General features: G+C 40.1%; 1 protein-coding gene across 1 annotated transcript; it reads left to right on the plus strand.

Annotated features, from left to right (window-relative positions):
• The first annotated feature begins 3,109 nt into the window (after window positions 1-3,109).
• LOC308335714 (uncharacterized protein) lies at window positions 3,110-20,537 on the plus strand. The gene is given in 22 exon segments (XM_080792875.1): window positions 3,110-3,176; window positions 3,278-3,321; window positions 3,858-3,965; window positions 4,063-4,179; window positions 4,266-4,349; window positions 4,625-4,760; window positions 4,894-4,997; window positions 5,422-5,566; window positions 5,669-5,756; window positions 5,840-6,026; window positions 6,029-6,252; window positions 6,357-6,493; window positions 6,715-6,878; window positions 6,991-7,165; window positions 10,415-10,650; window positions 11,308-11,541; window positions 12,495-12,590; window positions 13,424-13,535; window positions 13,631-13,687; window positions 13,989-14,064; window positions 14,825-14,972; window positions 16,007-20,537. Coding segments are annotated over 22 exon segments (3,153 nt in total). The 5' UTR covers window positions 3,110-3,160; the 3' UTR covers window positions 16,472-20,537.
• Window positions 20,538-21,473: the final 936 nt, after the last annotated feature.

The raw sequence follows: 21,473 nt of genomic DNA on the forward strand, positions 1-21,473 counted from the left end.
ATAAATGAGCATTAGAAACAGCTGAGGATTAAAATGCATATTTCAAACTCAGTTATCAAGACAAAACCTCGCCAATGTCTCTGCTTCATCTACACAACAGAAACAAATTGTAGTATTCTATTTATGCGATAGCTTTTCATCACCATTCCTGGCCAGTCGGTTTAGCCATGGCCTGCATGAAACTTGCGACCTTCTGTTTCCCAGGCGTCTCCTCTACACATTGAGCTACAACAGCCCTGCATGTGTATTTTTCTGAAAAGCATAACATTTTGCCTTCTGTCATGTGCCACTCCTGTTTCATCACAAAAATTAAAATAAATGGGCTACTGTCAAAAGGCCATTTCATGTTGCAAGAGAAAAAAGTCTGCTTAACATGTATAGGCTATAATACTAAACTTTTAGATAGTAACTGTGGGTTTCCCTATAAATAGAGTTAGAACGCAGCATTTTTAGTTGAGTCAATTACTTGTGCGAAATTCTATTTATTGCCCACTTGTATCTAGTGCCCACTTAGTTTTAGTGCTCAGTTCGCCTTTGCCCACTTCGTTTTGGTGCCTGGTTCTCTCCAGTGCCCACTCCGTTTTAGTGCCCAGTTATCTCCAGAGCCAACTTAGTTTTAATAATTATCCTGTATCCGGGAACTTACAGTGCATTTGGCTGATTTGCTGCAGCCAAATATGCATTCTACCTTCTGGTTGTTGCTATGCTTGCATAAATGTGCCACTATCTACAACCAAATCATTATGTCACCATGAACTGACAGGTTGGTAGGTAACACCACGGAGGTGGCAATGTGATATTTACTACATTGCTCAAAAGTTGTGTGTTTATATTTTATGAGTTTAATATAAAAAATATTTTATAGACTCAGACTGCTGGCGAGCAATGGCGCTTTGGCATGGGGATCAACATATGGAATGTCAGAACAACAGCTCAATGTATGGAAATCTAAGGGTGGCAGCGGGGGCAGTGTCTTGAGTGTACAACAGGGTTTGATGAGGTCTGGCCATATATGGAGCGTGTCTTGAGGTCAGATCAACATATGGAATCGGAATGTCAGAACTGGTCAACTCCATATATGGAGATCTAAGGGTAGCACTGAGCAGCGGGGGCAGTCTGTACAGGGCTTGATGAGGGCCCAGGCGGGGCCGGACCTTAATCTTCGGGCCTGTTGAGTCATAAAGGTGGCAGCATTTGGGGAAGTCTTTAAGTACAGGGTAAGGGCTGGGCTTTCAATGAGCCAATGAAAGATGGCCATGTTAATACTCCCATTCTGCCAGCAGTCTATACAAATATGAGTATATGGCTATGCAGAAACACTGTTTAACAGTAAATAAAATAAAGCAAAACAACCATATAAAAGCCATAACAATTTAAAAACATTAAGTAACAACAACAATGAACATACACATATGCATATAGGGCCAAATATAAAGAATACAAGGGAACAGTGAAATTAATTAATTAATTCATTGAGTCAACGGCATGCATTATTTTGGGGTCGGGGCTGAAAAGTATCCACATCAAAGAGAGAGGTCTCCTCTATACTCCTTCATAAACCATGTTCAACTTTGGCAGATAAAAATCTGAGAACCCAATGGGATTCTACAGTACTGTACTGTACTGTATTTGTATTTGTTTCATTCCATCTTTATGTGACAAAACAACAACAATCTTTTCTCTCTGGCGTCTCCCTATAGGGAGGTCCTCGAGGCACGTCCCACTGGGAGGAGACCCCGGGGCAGACCAAGGCCCAGTTGGAGGAAACACATCGACATCACTGACCTTGGAACGTCTCGGAATATATGATCTAATATTAAAGGGACACTTTTTTGCCAAAAAATATGTTAATTTGATTGATTGATTGAAATATTTATTAACAGTTTGTAGAATTACAATACATTTCAAGCACAAACTCAATACAGAGACTGTTAACTGTGAGTGGACGACCCAATTAAGCATTACACTTGTTTACAACAGGGTCCACATTGTTCAATTCATCAAAACATTTAGAGACATACAAATAGACACTTCTATATAGTTAAAGAACAGAACAGGAATTCATCATATAGGAAGCAAAAAGGGAAAAGATACATACAGTGAGGGGAAAGGGGGGGGGGGATTCAGATTTTACAAGGGCCAGTTTCAAATTGCAGCCATCCGTATAGGTGCCCGGCTTTGAGAGCACTTTTGAAGGAGTCAAGGGATTCACATGTCTTAATGACTGTTGGTAGGGCGTTCCACATTTTGGTGGCATAGGAGCGAAAAGAATTTAGTCCCTTGTTTGTGCCGAATCTGGGTTGTACATGGTTTGTTGCACTCCCTCTGGTGTTGTGGGTGTGGACTTCGTTTACATTAAGGAAGTATTTAGACAGGTACATGGGTATCTTGGTGGTGTATCGAATCTTGTGGTCCAGACCCATTGCAAGATGCTGTACTCTGTCGTCGACCCTAAGCCATCCCAGCCTGTCAAAGTGGGCAGGGGTGAGGTGGGTTCGGGGGGTGAGGCCAAGTAATGTGTGTGTGTGTGTGTGTGTGTGTGTGTGTGTGTGTGTGTGTGTGTGTGTGTGTGTGTGTGTGTGTGCGTGCGTGCGTGTGCGTGCGTGCGTGCGTGCGTGCGTGCGTGCGTGCGTGCGTGCGTGTGTGTGTGTGTGTGTGTGTGTGTGTGTGTGTGTGTGTTAGGCTGGGCAACAGTGACACTTGGTGGTGAAAACCAACCAAAACTTGTGCTGGACACAGCCAGTCAGCCAGCCAGGGACCCAGGGACAGACATAGCTGTCAGACATTAGCCTCCCAGGCTTACTTATCTGGCTGTCTATAGGAGTGGTTGCACCACTCAAAACACAAAACAGATTAGGCCTAATCCGTTGTTAATTGTTAATTTCCACAAATGATTTAGCCTACTACACGTCTACACATACACAACTCTTTCCCCCTTTTCTTTTCTTTCCAAACAGATATTGAGTTGTACTTGAAATGTACTGTCTGGAATTCTGCAAACTGTTAATCAATCAATCAATCAATCAATCAATCATAAAAAGTAAATACCCATTTATTTGTAGGGACATAGATTTTATTTTGAAGTTTTTACCGGATGTTAATTACGTATTTCAATGCACGTGTCTGTCAACGCATTTGCCGCAAGCTCTCCGCACGTGAAATGACGTCTAAAGCTAGTACGTAATCTTACTTTTATATTGAATATAACCTTAAACCGTACATGTATTGCCAGACCATATCCATTTAAAAGTTAATGTTGTCATGTGTTGTTTTACAGAACAAAAACGGGCGAAACGCCTTGGCTTCCGTGGAAAACCAAAGGTAAATTGCTCATGTAGCTAACGTTAGCCAGGAGCCCATGGATGTACAGTAACTGTAACAGAAGTAGCATGCTGTCTACAGTCTTACTCTTTGGCATACTGGATCATTATTTATAAATACAGTAGACTGTTTAGAGACAAGTATGCAAACATAAGATGAAGTTGATACCATGTGATAGTGGGAATACATTGTTTTGAGCCCTTCTGGACGTTCTGGTAATCGATTGTTATGATGCACTGCATGTGGGAGCTTCAAATGTGCTCAAATGTGGGAGCTGGGTTCTGTGTGGTTCTTAAGCATTACACTTGTTTACACAGGGTCCACCATTTTCAATGAATCATAGACAGCTATGGAACAGCTGTACAGGTTCAAAATAGTTCTTGTTGATTATCCATAATTGAATTATGCTTGCTTGGTTGGTGGTAGTTGGTACTAACCTTTTAAATTGATCAAGACTATCAGATCTATTTTGAAAAAAATCACAGTTTTCCCAACATGCTAGTTTTGAGACAGTTGGTGTGCCATTTCTCCTCTAGGCTCAAGACGGAGGGAAGAGTGATGCCTCTGGTCAGACAAATACAGCAGAGCGGTCATCACCATGGCGTGGCAACCAAAGAAATTCAGAAGACGTCAGGAGGCAACGGGTGATTTATTGACACTCTTCATCTCTGTTTTAACTAAAAGGATTTTGCATTGTTTCTTCATTAGAAGCGTTTTGATTATTATTATTTTTTCTTTCAGCTCGAGGCCCTCCAAGAAAAGCAGAAAATCTCAAGAGGACAACAGCTGATGAAAAAAAGGAACTTGTTAACCTTTCAAAATGATATTCAACAGCGCCAAAGGCAGTTTGAGCAGAAGGTAATTTCTATCCCCTTTAAATAAGGGAGACACAAGAAAGTAATACTTAATGCATATGTAATACGTTTTTTCCTTTATATTTGCAGGAGATGGAAATGCAGAATTTAGAGAAGCATGTCAATTTTGAGAGTGAAAGTTCAAGAAAGGCTTATTACAGAGAATTCAAAAAGGTAGGTACAGCTATCTAATACAGGTCTAACAACAAGTCCAACAAGTTGAACACTTTATATAGTGTTGTTTAATAACCCATTTTCTTCATGCGTATTAATAATAATATTCTTGCCATTATAAGACCAGTGTTGCTGTTGATACATTTTGTAATAAGTGTAATTAAAACCTTGATTTAAAGTAAACTGTCAATCTAGTTACAACTTTCTTGTATGGTTTAATTGACATCATTTGAGTGTAGTAGTCACTATTTAAATGAACATTTTCTTTGTTTAAGGTGGTTGAAGCCTCAGACGTTATTTTGGAAGTTCTGGATGCACGAGACCCTCTTGGCTGCCGGTGCCCTCAGGTGGAGCAGGCAGTCATCCAGAGTGGAACCAACAAGAAAATAGTTCTAGTGCTTAATAAAATTGGTAGGTGGACCGGAGAAATTCACATAACATGGTTTCTTTCATGATGATTTTACAAGGGTTTTATGTCCATCTGAATTTCATCCAATCCCAGTTACCTATTATTCAATAACATTTACTTTGTGTTTCTATATAGATCTGGTGTCAAAGGAAATTGTAGAGAAATGGATCAAGTATCTACGCAACGAGTTTCCCACTGTAGCGTTTAAAGCCTCCACTCAGATGCAAAATAAGAACTTGGTATGCAAGTTTAGTCATTATGCCTTTGTTGTGACCGTAGGGACTGTAACTGTTATTCCTTTTTTTGTTATTATTAGAGGGTATGATTAAATCTATGGAGCAATATTCATATGCAGAAGGTGCAATCCACTTAAACCTTTAACCCATTCTGACCTGAGATCAGATTCATACGAGGTTTCCACTGGACACACACTGGTCTGATCAACCCATTCTGACCTGAGATCAGATTCTAAAAATGTCACAGTCGTTCTTCGATTTTTCAAAAATAGCAGACCTACAAGCTCATAGCGCGCCACTCGGTGGCGCGCTATGAGCTTGTAGATCTGCTATTTTTCAATAGCTAAAGCATAACATGATGCTAACACCAAAATGGGTGCCCGGTCAGAATGGGTTAATATGTTTTGTTTGTTCCCTCCATGAGCAGCAGCGAAGTAACGTATCTGTGACAAAAGCCACATCAGAGCTCCTTGGTACCAGTGCTTGCATTGGAGCAGATTGTTTGATGAAACTGCTGGGGAACTACTGTCGTAACGCGGACATAAAGACGGCCATCACTGTGGGTGTTGTAGGTGAGTGCCATATTTCTCATCTGTCATATTGTTGCTCTACAAAAATCAAGACGGATATTAATGCTGTATAGTGTATAATGACCAACCATCAATGTTTTATAGGTTTTCCTAATGTGGGTAAGAGTAGTTTGATAAACAGTCTGAAACGGGCCCGGGCATGCAGTGTTGGAGCCACTCCTGGGGTGACAAAGTAAGTATAAATTCTGCGATATGTACTGCTAAAGCTCTGCGTGATGTCTCCTTGTACGACTACTATTATCTGATTTGTTCTAGATGCCTTCAAGAGGTGCATTTGGACAAACACATTAAACTTCTAGACTGCCCCGGCATTGTTATGGCAACTTCAACAACCGATGCAGCAATGATTCTTCGTAACTGTGTAAAGATTGAACAGCTTGTGGATCCCCTACCTCCAGTAGAGGCTATATTGCGGCGCTGTAATAAAGCACAGGTATGTGTTTTGTTTTTAAGTTAGGCCATAACTGGTACCTGCCTTTATTATATATTGTACATATTGTCACAAATGCAACGTTCCATCCAAAGATCATGGAGCATTACGGAGTTCCAAACTTCCAAACAGCTCCTGAGTTCTTGGCATTGCTTGCCCGACGACAAGGCAAGCTGAGAAAGGGAGGCCTACCTGATCGCGACAAAGCAGCAAAGAGTGTCTTATTGGACTGGACAGGGTTTGTAAAATGCTGCCATTTGTATGTCAAGCATTGAAATAACAAAATCTACTTTCTTCTAATGCGGTCTAATGTTGGCATCTCATGTACATTATGTTGTATAGGGGAAAGATCAGCTACTTTACCCATCCACCAGAAACGCACACACTCCCCACCCATATCAGTGCAGAGATCGTTACAGAGATGGGCAAAGCATTTGACTGGGATGAACTGGAGAAGGGAAATCAGGAGGTATTAGCAGGTTGGTGATGAACAGATTATGCTGAAGGACTCAGTTATTTCTGATAAAAGTGACAATTCATAAGACACATTGTTACATTGCATCTGGGATCTAAATCTAATAAAAACATTGTGCGATAGAAAGGAAAATGTAAGGTAATTTGGCTTGATAAATTTGACCCCAAACGCACTAGTAATTAATCTCATACATTGTTACATGTTTGTATACAATAACTCTTTCAGGATCATCTTGTGTGGATGTCCAAATGGGATTCTGCATGGAAACGGCTGGAATGACTCAAGGTGGTCAGGATGAACCAACTTGTGATTTAGAAACGAATGATTGGCTAGAAGAGGAAGAATTTAAAGATGTACCAGAATCAATGGAAGACCAACAAGACCCAGAGGTATGGCACTCTTTGAAACGTCGGTGGTTAGCAAAAACCACCTATCATTTTCTAGGTTTTGAAAAGGTTTTTATATCACCTTTATTCTCTCCCTTTGTTTTTTACAAAATAGTTTGGACCAATGACGGTAGAGATAAAATCTCAGAAGTCAAAGACTGGTGTTTCTGCAGATGATGCTGCAGTCAAGACTCTGGATTTGAGGGACATCTTGAAGGTAGACCCTCTTCAACAGGGCCAGGCACTCCTAGCTGCCAGCAAGAAGAGGAAAAAGAAACAGAAAAGAGCAGGTATTAAACATTTGAATTGACATGTCATACCAGTAGTTGTTATTCTACCAATTAATTTATGTTAACAATTTATTTTTGTTTTACTCCTTGCAGATAAAATTGCAACCAAACTCTCCGATACCTTGACATCTGCAATGAACTTCACATTTTGAATGGTCTGCATTTCTAAATGCTCTGCTAGTGCCTTTATCTTATGTGCGCATTTACCCTTTCACACGGTTCACACCGACACTGGACTAAACCAAACTTCTCATTTGGAACAGTAAGGGGACATTTGTAAACGGAGGTGGGGATTGAACCACAAACTTTGCGGTTCCCAGACGGCCACTCTCATCTCCTGAGCCACTGCCACAAACTGATGAAAATAAAAGATCATATGACTTCTCCATTGACTGGATCTGTTTTGTATCTTCTTCAGTAACATAAATCCCCCATGTACTCCTTTGCAATAGATATGTTTTGATTGAAACGTCCAATGACACATTTTTAATTTTACATATTTATTACAATTTTAATAGTAGCAGGTTCTGAATACTGAAGTAGGCTACATGACATTTAATGTAATGTAAAACCTATCTAAACTATATCCAGACAGTAGTTGCACAGCTCTGGAGTGTCAACCTGTGGCTGTCTCCTTAGCAGTGGACTCGGTGGACATACTGTTCATTATGAAATTATTACTACAGTAACTACACTATGGTTATGGGACATTTGATAGGGTTGGATTGGAAATTATTATAATATTACATTAGAGATTGTGACAAATATTTATTTTTTAAATGACATTTGTAGGAGCAGATTATTCTTTTACTCTATTGCTGTATATCAGTCTATGACAGTACTTTCGTTACCCTGTGATTAAAACTATTATCAATATCATGGAAGTGATGGAACTAACGAAGTTCTATATTATCATTACATTTTTTAAATGGACTCAGTTCGTGTGATATCTACAGTAGAATACCCTGCCTTTCATCAATTATAACGCATGAGAGTTTAGTTTTATTTTGACGACCACGTAACCTATCCCATGGATATGAAACATTTCCGGGTGACGTGCGTCAAATGACCTCAGTGTGGACTAGTAAACAACACGGAGCAGTACAGTTACAGTGCCGTTGTTTCAACACTTTAGTCACATCGAATAACAAACACAATGGCTAAAAAAGCGGAGGATTTGGGTGATTAGTGGAAGAAGTGGTCAAGTTGCACAGATACACCACCACAGTACGTTACTCTTTTACTCTAAATAATTACATAGTAATTACATAGCTAATTTACGCTAACATTAGTTTCATTAACGCCACTTCCTATTTTCGCTTTGCTTTAGCTAGCTGATAGTGATAACACCGCTCGTTTCATCGATCTGGTCGACATTTATGTAAAGCTCAGTAAATGTGATAAACTTGTTTAGAAAGTGATAAATAAACGCGTATTGTGACACTTGCAGATTATTAATAAGTGACATTTTAAAATCAAATCATAACACCAACATTAGCTTCAGCCTGTTAAGCGCGTTAACCAGTAGGCCGCTGTCAATAGACATAAGCTAACATACACATTACAACCAGCTACCTTTAAGGTGCTCGTGTCTGTGGATTAGCACCATGACATGGGGAAGTTAATGGAAAAAAACATGGTGGCGTTGGTTTAGTGACACCCCCACCCCGACCAAATTTGAATAACATGTTGGAACAGGAGGAGGTGTGGATTTGTCTGTTTGGTCTGTAATAATAGGTTCAGGACTAGTTTTCTGACTAGACTAGTTTTTGTTTTCGTTGATGTGTCATATAGATGGGGAAATGCAGCTCAATTGTATTGAGTTGTACTTGAAATGTACTGTAATTCTGCAAACTGTAAAACCAAACCAATCAATCAATCAAAAGTGGCGACATAGATTTCGTTTTTAGTTTTTTAGAGAAGATTTGTTAATTTATTTGTAACTGTGTGACCAGCATGGACAGTAACCTCGAACATGGTCTGACAGCACACAATCACATAAGAAAAAGCCGTTTGGCCCAGGCTTTAGCTGTGTTTACCCTTCTATGGCATGTCAAACTATCTGCTTTGAAAATGACCCTTGGCCTTTGGTTGTATTAAAGTTGTGACTGTAACAATCATCTATTGCCTGTTATTACAGGCAATATATTTTCTTGCCTCATTAATAATAATGTTATTGTTGATTGATCCCAATAGGCTTTTTTGACGGGTATAATGCACCTGAAGTTAATGGCATTACTTGTGGTTGTGTTTACTTTTTGTATTTCTATGTGTGCCAGCTTGAAGTCTACTGTACAGAAGCTGTTGGTATCCGGAGAACTCGCCTGTTTACCAACTCACCGCGATTTAGTGCATTTTAGTTTTACTTCACCTTCATTTAAATTGCATTGAATTGAGAGAGAGAGGATAGTTGTTTAGAGTTAACACTAGATCATTGGTATTCACATACTCACCTTTTTATCATCATGTAGCTGACCATTTAATTGCAGGAAATAATTAGATCACTTTGGAAATGAACTATAACATCTGTGAGTTTGACATACTACACTGATGAAGACATTGATGAAGAATTTTCGCCGTGGCGACTTGGTAAACTTGCGAGTTCTCCGTTATCCAAGCTGTCCATGCTAGACTAGTACACAGTAATAACTAAGACTCAGTTCAACAGTGATTACCTTTAGCTATTAGCTAAATATCTGCTGTGAAAAGGTTCTTAGTTGAGCAAAATTATATTTCAGTGTGCCGATGAGTGTGCCCAAGTGTGCAGATGATGTGCCGATGAGACATTTTGGCCGATATCGATATCCGATGTAATTCATTGCTGTTATGGCCGATAACCGATATCACCGATGTCGATATGATCTCATTCTGTATTGAAAAATTATAATAATTTTGTCCATTCTGAAAAATACATGTAACAGGGTGTCTGCACTGCAGGCTTAGGCAAGTCAGATTTCACTTAAATACCTTTATATTTAATATTGTGAGCTCGTAGATCTGTTCAAGCTGTTACTTTGGGCTTGTTTATCTGTAAAGACAGACCGATTAATCAGACCGATTAATTAATCAGTCTGATTGATTAATCGAACCGATGCCAATGAATCTAAAAACAACTAGAATCGGCCAATACCAATTAATCTCCCATCACTAAAACCTTTACATTTAGTAAGCTTGGTCAGGGTCAGCCCTGTCTTTGGTCCTACTGAAAATAGCCGATTTACATGCTCAGCTTTTTTTGTTTGCACTTGTCTTTCAGTTTCATCCCTAGATCTTGTTTCATTCATACACTCGCCATGTCGTCACGTGTTCTGATGCGGCAGCAGTTGATGCGGGAGCAGGCCCAGGAGCAGGAGAGACGTGAGGCCCAGCATCAGGCCTCTGTCTCTCAGCTCAAGCCTTCTGACTCCACTCCAGCTATCTCTGTCACTCTGCCTCCAAACGCCGCTCGTCCACCTCCAGCACAGGTGCCCGTGGAAGTGCTGAAAGTAAGCTTCTTTTTTGTACACTTTTTTTTAATGATTAAACATTGACAAACGTTGACACAAGTGGCTGGCAACATTAGTGTTATTTAGAGCTTTGCATAATATTCTTTTATGTTCAATGCTGATTATATTTGGTCAAGTTGGAACTCCCCGATAGTAACACATGGAAGCTGTGTTGTATAATTATGATAACCTAGCCCGCAAGCAACTCTAGATTCTATTTTTTAATATCTGGAATCTAGAGTTGCGACGCCAACCCTTGACAACCCATACTGTACATCCAAACATAAAAGTCCTATCTGATTGTATTAAACAATGTTAAACTCACTAACATTGCAGCTGTACGGAAAAGCTTTAATTATCCTCTTTCTATCTGCAAAGTTTTTGTTTCATAATAATCCACTCTACATGTTATGAGCTACTTTCTGTCAATATATCTTTCTGAAGTGTTGGAACCACTATTATGCTGTGATGGGGAGGTTCAGTTAGCAACTATAGTGTTTTTGTTTCAGAATCAGATTCAGCCATTTACGGTACTCCCTGCGGTTCATGTCACACCAACAACACCAGTAGATGTGGTATCACAATATACGACAGTCCCTTGTGTGTTATTGCTAAAAAAAATTATTAGACTGATTTTCTAACTTTTTTTATTTTTAGGTGCAATCCCACCTGGAGAACCCCACTAAGTACCACATCCAGCAGACGCAGAGGCATCAGCTGAAGCAGTATCTGTCCACCACTCTGGGAAACAAAGTATTCACTCAAACCCTGGTGGTTTCCCCCGTGCCACAGTCCAGTTCAGCCCCAGAGATGGGTCCTACAGCTAACAGTGTTAGCAGTGTTCCCAACAGTCCCATGGCTCTGCTCAACCTTGGATCCAACAAAGAGGAAGTATGTACCATTGGTACATTTATTCATCTTCAGTGGGGTGTGTTGCTCTAAAAAGGTTCCACATCCTCTTTAGTCCTTTTACGGAAGTTAAATGTCTAACGTACTGTTCAGTTCTTGCTCAATTGTGATTTATTGTCTCCACCAGGCCTCATACAGATTTCATCCAAACATAACGCAAATCGGACACATTATCACTATAGTCGCGATCAAGACGGATCTGTCAGAGGTTTCATATTCCATCTTGATTGGTTAAGAAAGGCGTTTTGAAAGGCAGAGGCAGAAATGCCACCCTTTTCATATAAGCCTATTATTACGCCACCACAAGGCAGATTTTTGCTATTTTCTTTTTTATATTACTCGTACATTTTGTCCAATATCACCCAAATCGGTACAATAGACACATTGGGCTGTATTTTGCGTTTCTTAAGTACCAGGTCTTATTACTTAACTTAAAACCTGGAGGCGTGGTCAATGCTCTTTGGCCACTCAGAATAGCCAAATGGCATTGATCACGCCTCCAGGTCTTAAGTGAAGTAATAAGACCTGGTACTTAAGACACGCAAAATACAGCCCAATGTCTGTAGTCATGAATTCTGAACATTACTGCCCCACAATAGCCTACCTGACCTGGCGGAGCCGGAGACCTGCTCCGAGGAGTACTTTTAGTTTGTTCTGTAATGATTTGCCGAAGGTCCCACTCTGACGATGCATGCCTTCTTCTGTCATCTTACTCTTGTTGGCCTGGTGTCACAATATGATGATAAATACTGCACCAACAGCATAATGATATCAGCACCTCACTTACACACTGTTCCCTCCTTTATGATTAGCCCTTAACCTAAACGGTTATATACATTACATTTAAGGCCATTTTATGGAGAGAAAAAAGGTGTATACAAATTAACAATTTGTTTAAAATTCGTTGTGTTTTTTTTGCTCTGCTTTCCTTCCAGCTTGACGATGTAATCGACAACATCATTAGTCTAGAATCAAGCTTCAATGATGACATCATGTCATTAATTGATTCAGGTCTTCAATTGCCTAGCACGGTATGGACAACATGTATATTATTAGACCATCATTACATGTCTTAAGCTGCCGTCACAGGCTATGCGTTCCTTCTATAAATGTCGTTTGCTATAATGAATGGTGTTAATGAATAGTATAGTATCATTGCATATATATAGGATAGTGTTCTTTGAGTGGAATGGCTCTGTTCGATGTGGAATTCTGAAATGAATGTTCAGTGTTGTAGGAGTAAATATATACTTTTGGCACTCAGTTACTATTCGTCAGGGAAGTGTTTGCTGGGCGGGGTAGGCTATCAGTGGAGGCATGTTGGAGAGAAGCATAACAGAATGTTGTGCTCTTCAAAATTATCAATTGACCTGCTGCTAGTTTTGTCAAAGAAAAGGGGCTTGTATACATTTTGACAGAAAACGGAAAATGAGGATTATGGTTTTGTTGTTGGATGAAAGGAGAAAGAAGCAATGTAAGGTAAATATCTTATGATTTGGACATCATAGTTGGACATTCATAGTTTGGTGTGTGAACATTGAGAAAAGTGTCATTTATAGTACATTTTGAGAACTGCTCTATGTGGTTTATATGCATCAATATTTTAAAATACTTTCTTACCTTGCATGTATCAAAATATTTTGGCATGAGGCAGGCTAGTTAATGTTGAATGCACATGTTAAATGTTATTGTAAGCCTTTGTTCTGGTTCTGCAGAGGTCTATTTTCTTAAACAATAATTCTGCATTAACCATAGAGGAATTAAGAATACAAGTAGCATTCTTTCTCACTATCAGGACTTTTCTTTATTGTGATTCATTGTCCATTTTGATTGCCTATAATACAACAATACGTGTTTCTTGTAGCTCCCTGGGAATCTATTGGATGTCTACCATAGCCCTGGAATGGAAACACCTACTCTCACTGCCAGCAACTCGTGCCCTGCTGATCTTCCAAACATTAAAAGGGAATTCACTGGTACAGTAAAAATATATATAAACTTATACCTATTCTACTATTTGTGGATGCATGCTTTTCAGAAACCGACAACCTCACAAGAACTTGTTTTTCAGATACTGATGCCAAAGCTCTAGTGAAAGAAAGGCAGAAGAAAGACAACCATAACCTTAGTAAGTTATTTTTTGTTTAGAATAGATCCTTTAAGGCCTTTACATTTTTGTAATGGCAGACAGTGGAGACCAGCAAATTGTGTAACACATGTCACTCAGCCAGATTCAAACCCACACACATGTTGCAGTGAGAATGCAACATGTACTTTGTCTGAAAGACTAAAGAGCAAACATTTTGTTGTCTGTATCATTTCCCTATTTTCTTTACCCCACTAATGTCTGACTACTTCTTAGATGTGGAAGTAAAATTGTACTGTTCCTTCTTTCTCCCAACTGCCTGGTTACTCCTGCTTGTGTACAGTTGAGAGGAGGCGGAGATTCAACATTAATGACCGCATAAAGGAGCTGGGAGCTATGATACCGAAGTCTAGTGACCCGTGAGTGATGTCTTGTTAATTTGCTCTCAGGATAACTTTGCATAGCAAACGAAACATACTCTCCCCATGCCTTCGGCCAATTATTTTAAATTCTGAGTAACCAAACCATTTGAATAATCCTTGAACTGTATGTAGTAGTAGTAGTACAGTAGGTAGTAGCTCCCAACCTTCCGCCGTAGTCTGAAAGTGAAAACCCACCTCTTCAGACTCCATCATGGCCCGTAGCACTTGCCCTAGCCCCGACATTTTTATGTAGACTTATAGCATTTCTATGTAGACATAGCACTATAAAGTATACATGCATAGTTCCATTATATTGATATTCCACTGTTACGTTCTTAGCTTACGTATGATTCATGATAACTACTTTTTATGTCTGTGATGTATTGCCATGGTTTTTTTGTTCTTGCTTAATGTAAATCGCCCTGGATTAACCCATTCTGAACGGGAACCCATTTTGGTGTTAGCATCATGTCATGCTTTAGCTATTGAAAAATAGCAGATCTACAAGCTCATAGCGCGCCACCGAGTGGCGCGCTACGAGCTTGTAGGTCTGCTATTTTTGAAAAATCTAAGGAACGACTGACATTTTTAGAATCTGATCTCAGGTCAGAATGGGTTCATCAGACCAGTGTGTGTCCAGTGGAAACCTCGTATGAATTTGATCTCAGGTCAGAATGGGTTAAGAGCCCATATTGTTATTTTTGTTGTTTTTACTTTTCCCTGCCACTGCTGCAACATTTGCTGCCACTTATTACAGGGAGCAGCGGTGGAACAAAGGCACCATTCTGAAAGCTTCCGTAGATTACATCAGGAAGTTGCAGAAGGAGCAACAGAGAGCCAAGGAGGTGGAGATGCGGCAGAAAAAGCTAGAGCATGCAAACCAGAGTCTTATGCTACGTATCCAGGTGAGAAATCGACTGCCATTGTTATTCAAAACATATTTGAATAAAGCCCTTTGGGTGCCAGTGTACTCGGGAGCCACACAAGCTGGGAACAATGCAAGTCGGGACTACATAACCAACATAAGTTACACATTATGTTGTAGTCATTTTACATGATGTCTGACATGTTGGAGTCTCAACCTCATCCCACATGTTCTCACACTTATACAGGGGTGAGGACACATTTCTTACCATGTGTAATATAACTTGTTGTGTGGGAATAATAAAATAAGTCCCCCTTCTGTTTAACCTAGAACTGGAGGTGTAGAACTTGGGGTCATGTAAATGGTAAATGGTGCATTTATATAGCGCCTTTATCCAAAGCGCTTTACATAGATTGTGCATTACATTCACCCATTCACACACCAATGGCAGCGGAAACCATGCAAGGCACCAACTAGCACATCGGGAGCAATTAGGGGTTCAGTGTCTTGCTCAAGGACACTTCGACAGTAACTCTGGGGGAGCCCGGGTTCGAACTGGCAACCTTGCGGTTCCCATCCAGGCACTCTACCCCACTCTACCCCTGTAGCTCCACTGTGATCAGTGACATCATGTCGGTGTACTCTTTGGCCTGCAGAGTACACAGACGTGATGTATAGTAATGACATAGTTCAATGTTGAAAATGAGTGGTATTCCCCTTTAAGCAGACGGGTCGTGTTGACCAATCAGGGACCGACACCCCTACAAACACAGAGATTTGGTGCGTCCTCTGCAGACAAGTGGACATAATTGTGGTGTTTTGTGAATTAACCCATTTAGACTGGGAAGCCCTATACGTAACTTTCAATCCGGGAATTCCCTTGTACATCTATTATATGTACAGTATATAGCAACATACATTTAAAAAAAGAAAATTTGTTTTTCAGCAAACTTTTAGGTCAGGATTTAGAGGTTAATGTACAAAGATCTACTCAATTCAGGGAAATAGTTAAAGGCACACAGCCTATCATAAGGCCGTGAGATCTATAGCGCCCTCTGTTGGTGTTTTGCTCAGGAACTGGAGATGCAGGCACGGCTCCACGGCCTCTCAACCTCCACTATGTCTGGGCTGAGCTCGGATCCGTCCCTGCTCCATCAACTGCAGGTATCCCAGAGTGGCCAGCCTCTTTTGCCCAGTGCGGGAGGAGCCTCCCAGAACCTCCTAAATCTGGGATCATCAGCCATGGGACAATCCATCCCCGCCTCCTTCCTCTCCCCGCCCTCCTCGGACTCCCCCGCTGGTGTCACCATCAGCAGTCCCTTGGATCTGGGTAGCCTGAGCTTTGCTGAGCTAGATGACCCCTCTGCCCCAGCACTCTACCCAGATGTGGGCTTGGGGGACATTCTCATGGACGACGGATGCACCCTGTCTCCGGAGGGCGTGGTACTAGAACAGGCACTGTTTTCTCCTTTGTCACCCGGTGCCTCCAACGCAACGAGCAGTCGTAGGAGCAGCCTTGATATGGACGAAGACTTGTGACAAGGTCAAAGTAGTAGTCCCATGGACAGAAGGACAATGGATTTAGGGACAAGAATGCAGTCTGCAGCCTGCAGTCTGTCCTTGGAGACGATGAGTAAGACTTGGAGTAGTAGCCAACAGTAGGATCAAAACTGTGATTCCTGTATCAGCAGGAAATACATTATCTTCTTAAGTTTTCTGCTCTACTTATGTTCATACTTGGATCTGCTCAGATGATTGTTTGGCTCATAAATGCAATCTTGTGAAGATGGAATGTTGAGGAATGGGGCATGGGCTTAGCAATAAGATTAATTCATTCTCAAGTCCTTTTTTAGTTTTCCTTCAGATAATTAATAATTAAGAGAAATATAAAATACAAACGTAAGAGAAGTTCGCTTGAATTTACTATTTATAATTTTAGGGATGAAAGCCTTGAGGTTTATTTTTATTAATATTGGCATGACAAATTAAGAGATTCCATATTTATGTGTGTGCGTGCGTGTGTGGGTGGGTGTATACTGTACATACAGTATATGTGTGTGTATGTGTATCTGTATGCACACGCACACACACACACTCACTATCTATAGTATACGCTGTGTGTGTGTGTGTGTGTGTGTGTGTGTGTGTGTGTGTGTGTGTGTCAGAGGTCGTGCTAGGATTTTAAGGATTTTTATGTATTAATGACGAGCAGGTGCGTAAATGCAGCTTAAAGGCTTCAGATGGGGAGCGAGTGACACGATGATATTTTAGATTGAACTATTTGAACATAAATGAGTAATATACAAATATATATATACCGTACACATATACACACACACAGGTTCATCGTGCACAAATACATTAATAAGTGACCATTATCAATGCATTGAGCACATGCATTGAGCACAACCATCCGTAATGAATTCTCAATAATACATTGCGAGTTGGTGTTGCTATAACGCACTCTCGCATTACCGCAATCAATTGCGTTTGAACATATTTTCCAATCAAAGGGCACTGCATCAAAATGGGCCCTTCAGATTAACCCTTCATAATGTGGCTCAGCTGACCTTTTGAGGCAATATATTATAGGCTACTCACAGGTTATAGTGGTGTAGCTAATAGGCAGTGATTGCTGTCCGTGTGTCTGATTGGTACAGCTTTGGGATAGATCAGCGGTCCCCAAACTCTTTTGGCCGTGCGCCCCCTGTTACCTCCTGACCTAGCTGACGCACCCCCCAACGCTAAGTCTTGTTATATTTGGCAGAAAATGATAATTTATTTTATATGATTATGGCAAATAATCACAGAATGTCTGAGACATGCATGCAGCTGCCGTATACGCCCACAGCTGCTCTATACATCTCCTTACAACAGTGTTTTCCCGGATTTTGCTCTTTGTGCTAAATAACCAGAATTACCCTTTTCATGTCACGCACGCGGCCTAGAGGGCGTTCGCGCACCATAAGGGGTGCACGCACCACAGTTTGGGAACCCCTGTGATAGATGATTAAGCATTTGTGAGACTTGTAGTCTCCTCAGAGCTTTTCAGTCCAAGTGGTAATGTTTTATAATTAACGTTGTTTCACCTGGATGTGACCATCGCAGTGTGGATAGCTGTTGTGAAGAGTCTTTGGGCATCCGTGTTGGATGTTTAATCTTCAAATGCATGTGCATTGTTGTTTGTGGTAGGACAACTTGCCAATTTTACTCACCAGTGCCCTCTCGTTGGAAAATGACCTATTCTAACTCGTAATGATACAACTTGTTTTGAATACAAACTTTATATCCTGACAGGCGCTCTGCCATTTCGACTCCATCGATAACAACGACAACTTTACAGCAACAACTCTCACAATAAAGTAGCCTCGATACCCAGGCTTTCATTTTCGTCCGTGCAAAAAATGAAAGCCTGGAGGAACACATTGGCCGCTTTGGGCTAGAAGTGGGAGTCAACCCTTCCGGGTGGGCATCGCTCCAAATTATGTGACGTAGCACTGCACTAGGGGGGAGGAGGGGCCGGGGCTGGGACAGACCGGTGAGATCCAATCAGGGCGTGCGCAAATCCCCGCCGCGACCCAGCCCTCTAGACCAGAAACCTACAATAAAGTGTCTCCTGTTAACCTCCCAATGCAGCACATTTTACACAGGTTATTATTAAAGGTAGTGTAAGGGATTTTCTTTGATTAAAATAAGTGTTGAATAGCTATAAAATGTTTGTTCAGTGACATGATTCTCCAGCTGTCACTCCACCTCTTTATTATATAGAACATATAATGTTCAGGTCAGCCTACCAATTGTATCCAATCAGGATAAGATAACTCAGTACATACAGATTGGAAGTGATGACACAAACAAAGCAGACAAATTTGGAACTGGAACACTAAGAATTAAGCTGATATATTATTATTATTATTATTATTATTATGCTCTCATGATTGGCTGAAATTGTGTAGCCATCCTGAAAATATATTTTCTGTTTATTAAAGAGCTGGAGAGACAGGGGGACCCCTGTAACCGAACAAACACTCTATAGCAATGATCACTATCAGAATATAGTGCTTTCAACTTTTAACAAAAAAAGATTTTGCTTTCATCAAAAAATATCACTTACCAGGAAATATGTGTAACTTAATAGCGAGTATATGTGTTTGTGGGCGAGAGAGCTTGAGAAGTAGAGGATTTGAAATGTGCCAGGTTTGTGGTGATGATTATTATAATGAACTGCTGTGTCATTGTCAACCAGTCAGGATGTCTGGAGAGATTATATTTTCCGGTCTTTGTCATAAACAATCGGTCATAACCGACAATTACCGGACTAACGCAACCTCTGGTATGTATATATACTGTACATGGCCTATATATTTTCCCCCTTTTTTTCTACTGACTGGAATCAGGGTTTAATGGCAGCAAGTGCATGCTCATTTTCATTGGGGTTTTCTGACTAAAGGTTAATTTATTCAGGAAAGTGTTATGCAAATTGTTTCTGTTGAGCAACATGTCGTGTGATTTTTTTTCCGCCAAAGCATTATTTGGCATTATGTTAACCAAAGGGATATCCATAAAGTGAATTGGCACACATTTGCAAAGTAATAATTAACATCGGAGAATATTTAACTTTGATTTACATTTATAACATTTATATTGCACCTTATTTTATGGTAGTCTATGCATTTTATGAAAGATGTCCATTGTAATACTGAGTCAAGACCTGACACCCATGTTGCTTACATTTAACAAACAATAATAAATGAGAGGAATCTCTCTGCTGCTGCAGCTAGTTAGCCAAAGCAGGACAACCATTCAGAGTAGCCAGAAATATATTTCTGCATTTTATTTTTGATTACGATCAATTTTAAGTGAATAGAACTGCTTGTAAGTATAACCTAAAAATGCAGAATATGCCATTTTATTATAGTACTGTAGAGCATTTGATATTTTCTACTAGATTGACAATTGACAAGTACTTTCTCCTGAATAACAGCTGTGTTTTTGTGAGTCAGTGTACAAAGTCTATCAATCTCATTGATAGGAAGGCTTTGTTTTTTTGTACTCACAGTAAAGGCTAAGCCTAATTTATGCTTCAGAAAAAGGTGTTGTGCAACATACAGAAATTACCTGTTTTCTGAAGAAAGGGTAATTTTTGTCTAACAACATTTTTGCTGAAGTGTATATTGGACTAAATATGTGAATGGATTATTAATCATTATTGTATGAACTAGGGGGGCTTTGGCCATCTTTAAAGCAACCACTATCCTCAAGTCTTTCATTTTGAGTTCTGTTTGTTGTGTGAAACCTAAAACAAAATATTCTGTGTGACAGCCATTACCATTGGAACGGCATTGAATACAACAGTATGTACCTGCTTATGTTGAATGTGTTTTGCAGAAGAATTACCCACGTGTTGTTTGTTTTGTTTTTAACATGGATGTGTTTGTGCACAGTTTCACTAATGAATTCGCTTTTTTTAACAAATCTTTTAAAAGTGACACTTGAATTTTATAGTATATTGTGAGCTGTGAAAATATGAAAACAAGTATATGAAAGCAGAATATAAATACTACACTACCATCTTACAGCAGATGAGTTGTGAATTACTCTTATAGTGGATGGTTCTGTTGATTTTCTATTGTTACTATTGTTACGTTCATTTGTTCTGTCATTGATTGGTTGCTTCCTAGAGCCCGATTTATACTGTATACATCACAGTGTTGCAGACCAAAACTAGCTTTAATATTATAGCTATACAATAGCTAATATATATAGCTAACAACTCATCGACATACATGGAAGCTTATAGATCTGTTTTTCTTTTGTCCACAACACTGTCGTACTTGTACTACAGAGCATAAATTTGGCATTACAGATAAGAAATTAGAACCATTTCTATACATCCACTCCACTTATCCTCCACTTAGAGGCACTTTGAAGGGATTGCAGTTTCATCCCAGTAGATTTGATGGTCAAAGTTATTCACTGCTCTCAATTAACTGTAAAATGAAGATGTGCTGCTAATTGTTTTGCACCTGGTCCCATAAGGTTTTCAACAGCTCTTTAGTCACTCTTAGTTGTGCTACCCAAAGTTTTCCATTACTTAACCCTAACTGGCACATTTATATTGAGTGCTAAATGGACTGTTCATCATAGAAGTTCCTACACTTATTCAGGACAGGCATCATGTTTTTTTTTTGTCTTGCCAAAATGGCTTTTAGACATGTTTTGTGAAATAAAGGAGTGGCATCCTTCCTTGTGTAAATATGTTTATTTGCTAGTGGTTAATGGAAGAGCATTTGAGATATTTCCATGGCCAGGTCCAGACACTCTGTAGCCTGTATACAGCACTCACACAGACAGTCACATAAGCAGGTGCACTCTCCCAGACAGCTACAACAGTTGGCATGGTAAGGCGTGCCCATTAAAGGCTCCAGCGTGGCACTCTCACAGCCACACAGGGTCGTTAGACAGACATTACACCCTCTCACTGAGGCCCACATACAGTCCAGTGGCTGGCAGAACAGGCATGCCAAGAGGAAGGATGCAC

Source organism: Protomyctophum bolini (genome assembly GCF_963924005.1).
Source record: "Protomyctophum bolini genome assembly, chromosome: 2".
Classification (NCBI taxonomy): domain Eukaryota; kingdom Metazoa; phylum Chordata; class Actinopteri; order Myctophiformes; family Myctophidae; genus Protomyctophum; species Protomyctophum bolini.